The 3,192-nt window shown below is 38.2% G+C and overlaps 1 protein-coding gene across 1 annotated transcript; it reads left to right on the top strand.

Moving 5' to 3' along the window:
• The first annotated feature begins 1,580 nt into the window (after nucleotides 1-1,580).
• LOC149943333 (uncharacterized protein F54H12.2-like) lies at nucleotides 1,581-2,714 on the top strand. Its single transcript, XM_090175695.1, has one exon. The coding sequence runs from the start codon at nucleotides 1,581-1,583 to the stop codon at nucleotides 2,712-2,714; it is 1,134 nt and encodes a 377-aa protein (XP_090031821.1).
• The last annotated feature ends 478 nt before the right edge of the window (nucleotides 2,715-3,192 follow it).

Genomic DNA, 3,192 nt, shown 5'->3' with positions numbered 1-3,192 from the left:
CAGAAAAAAACCGGTCATTTTTAGCAGTTTCCACGACAACCGTTAAAAACGTGCAACCGTTTACATACTTTAAAATATCAGTGAAAGTGGGTAAAATTGAAGCGGAGAAAGACCAGAATGGAAATATCCTTCGATATAGTGTCGTGCGCAAACTTATTGCAGCGCTTAATGAAAGTTTAAAAGAATTCGGGCTTGATAATGAAATTAAAATTGAACTCCACACAAAACCAAACGGGCTCTGTTGGAATTTGATAACCACCAATAACTACCATATTAGAATTCCCAATGGACCAATTAAAGAGCTTCTCGATTTTGAACCTAACATAAATCCATATCGGAAAGACGGATTTCATATTGGGTCATATTTTTGTACGAAACCTTTTGCTGGTTATATAAAGTCCTTATCGTTAAATAACTTTAATTACATTGAAATTAGAAGTGATAATGTACAAGACGCCGCGTTTAGAGTCGAAACTCGAATTGATTATCAAATACCGACTGGTGCTTACTCGAGTGTCCAAGACATTTTAGACGCAATGATGTTAACCTTGGATGAGGAAATAAGGGATAAATTTCAATTAACCATTAACCATAATGGATCCGTTCACATTGGAGCCGCGGCGGGGTTTGCAATTATATTTCATTCATCTGAGAAAGGTCTCGGTGAAATGCTAGGCTTTACGCGCTTTAGTGAACTCTTGGCCAATACAGATAGTCTCTACGCTGCTGATTTATCAATGGGAGCCAGAACACTATATATATATTCAAATTTAATATACCCTCAATATGTAGGCGATACGTTTGCCCCTTTGATGAAAATAATACCGCTAGCTGGAAATGATAAGCCGTTTGAAAAATCTATTATTTTTGACAAAATTGATTACTATCCTTTGAGAACAAATAATACAGAAATAGTTGACATTGACATGAAAACGGATTTTGGCGAAACAATAGCCTTTATAAACGGAAAAAGTGTCATTAGACTTCATTTGAGACGAAATGGCCGACAGTGAAAGTTATTTCAAATATTACCGCGAACAATATGGTGGCGGACCATTTTTTGCCGGACCTGTTTATCAACGGGGAAGAGGCGTGGGCGGAATTCTTAAAAAGCTGATAAAATATATAACACCCATTATCAAACCCGTGACCAATGAGGCTTTTGGAGTAGGCAAGAGATGGTGGCAAGATTTAAAACAAGGACATGACCCTAAAGAAACGTTAAAGAACAATTTAAGAATCGCCGGTAGCAATTTATTACATAAAGCGGCTGATCGATTAACGAGAAATCAGTCTGGCAGCGGCTGCCGTAAACGACGAACGGGCCCCATTAGGAAACGAAAAAAAGTGTCCAAACGGAGAGTTACAAAAAGAACCAAACTTGACTTTTTAGGATAATAATGGCGGTTTACGAGGGAATGCTAAGTCAGCTTGATATTTTTCAACGCCCATTGGTCAATACTAATGTAATTACCACAACGGAAATAAGATATTTACCAACAAACAATTTATCGGACAATGGCCCTCTGGAATTTTTTATTCCCGCGTCGGAAGATTTATATATGGATTTATCAAAAACTATGTTAAAATTGAAACTGAGACTTTTACATAACGATGGATCGAATGTCCCAGCCGTTGAAACAAAAGTGGCACCAACGAATAATCTTATAGGGTCGCTTTTTAGTCAATGCGATTGTTATCTCGGGGATACTTCTACCCAGTCCGCGAACAACTGCTACGCTTACAGTTCCTACATTGAAAAATTAGTCAACTATGGAGAAGATGCAAACAATTCGCAGCTCCAAAACGGAATGTTTTATATGGAGTCTACGACCAAGCCTTCGGAGATGTGGTTAGATACGTTCAAGTCAGAGTCCAACGGGGCCCTGAAGCGAGGCTCAAGATCAAAAGAATCGCAATCCTTTGAAATAATGGGGCCTTTGTCTGTTGATATTTGCAAAATTAATAAGTTTATGTTAAACCAAGTTCCGGTACGATTTCGTTTAGTTAGAAGCCCGCGCCTAACTACCGTCATGTCTATGGAAGCAGGCAAGGATTATAAACTAGTTATAGACCAAGCGTACTTGTACGTGACAAAAGTTAAAGTTAATCCTTCAATCGTATTGGCGCATGCAAAAATGCTAGAATCAGATATTCCAGCTATCTTTCCCTTAACGCAAACGATTGTTAAAAATTTTAGCGTAGCGAGAGGCCTAACGAGTATAAACCGCGATAACATCATTTTAGGTAGATTACCGAAACGAGCTATTGTGGTTTTTGTCAAGGAAGATGCGTTTATCGGGTCATTGAATAGTAATAGTTTACAATTTGAACATTTAAACGTGACCGGTTTGTCCCTCTCGGTGGGTCCTGATCGTTATCCTCCCGATGGGTTCCAAATGGACTACGACGAAGGGAATTATTGTTTACCTTATCAGAGTCTATTTTCCGCGATGGGGGTCGATGGGGCCGACCGTGGTAATTTCATAAGTTTTAAAAATTTTAAATCCGGGTATAACATGTATCTATTCGATCTAACAAGCGACAACAATGCTAGTGGGGATTATATGTCTCTTAGAAAGGACGGTAGTTTACGACTCGATGTGCAATTTAAAAACGCATTAACACATAATGTGACTTGTATAATGTATTTTGAATTCGATAATGAGATTTTGATAACACGCGATCGCAAAGTAATTTATAACGCCGAATAAAACCCATTTAAAGCACTTTACCTTAAGCGGTTTAACAGTTCCTCGCTTGCAATCGTTCAACCATGTCACGCTCTCATTATCTCTCCGATAAACTGGAAATTTTTCTTTCAAATGACATTCCGGGTACCGATCTTAAAATTAAACGCCAAGGGCATAGAAAATACGTTTCATTTAATCTTAACGTTTGGGAAAACTTATGGACATTTTCCGATGAAATTGACACATTCTTTGACTTGACAAAACCCCCAACCCGATTTCATAGTTGGCTAACCGATTACGTAAAACTCGAAGGATTTATATGTCAAAGAGGTAAATTTATTGATTTGCGTTCGCACGTCCGCGGAGCTAATGACAAGTATAATGTCTTGTACTCGACTTCAAACGGTTTTGCAATGTGTAAAACAAGCTGGGAGCGGTTAAAAATTATTCGCTTAAGTCTTAATACGGAAATTCAGGAGAGAAAAAACTGTTACCAGTG

Source organism: Leiobunum rupestre, chromosome 5, assembly GCF_980474605.1.
Source record: "Leiobunum rupestre chromosome 5, qqLeiRupe1.1.hap1, whole genome shotgun sequence".
Lineage (NCBI taxonomy): Eukaryota > Metazoa > Arthropoda > Arachnida > Opiliones > Sclerosomatidae > Leiobunum > Leiobunum rupestre.
This window is presented reverse-complemented; position numbering and strand designations above follow the sequence as displayed.

What these genes read in the sequence shown, in the direction of transcription:
- LOC149943333 (XM_090175695.1), top strand. Translation starts at nt 1,581, where the DNA reads ATGTTAAAATTGAAACTGAGACTTTTACATAACGATGGATCGAATGTC.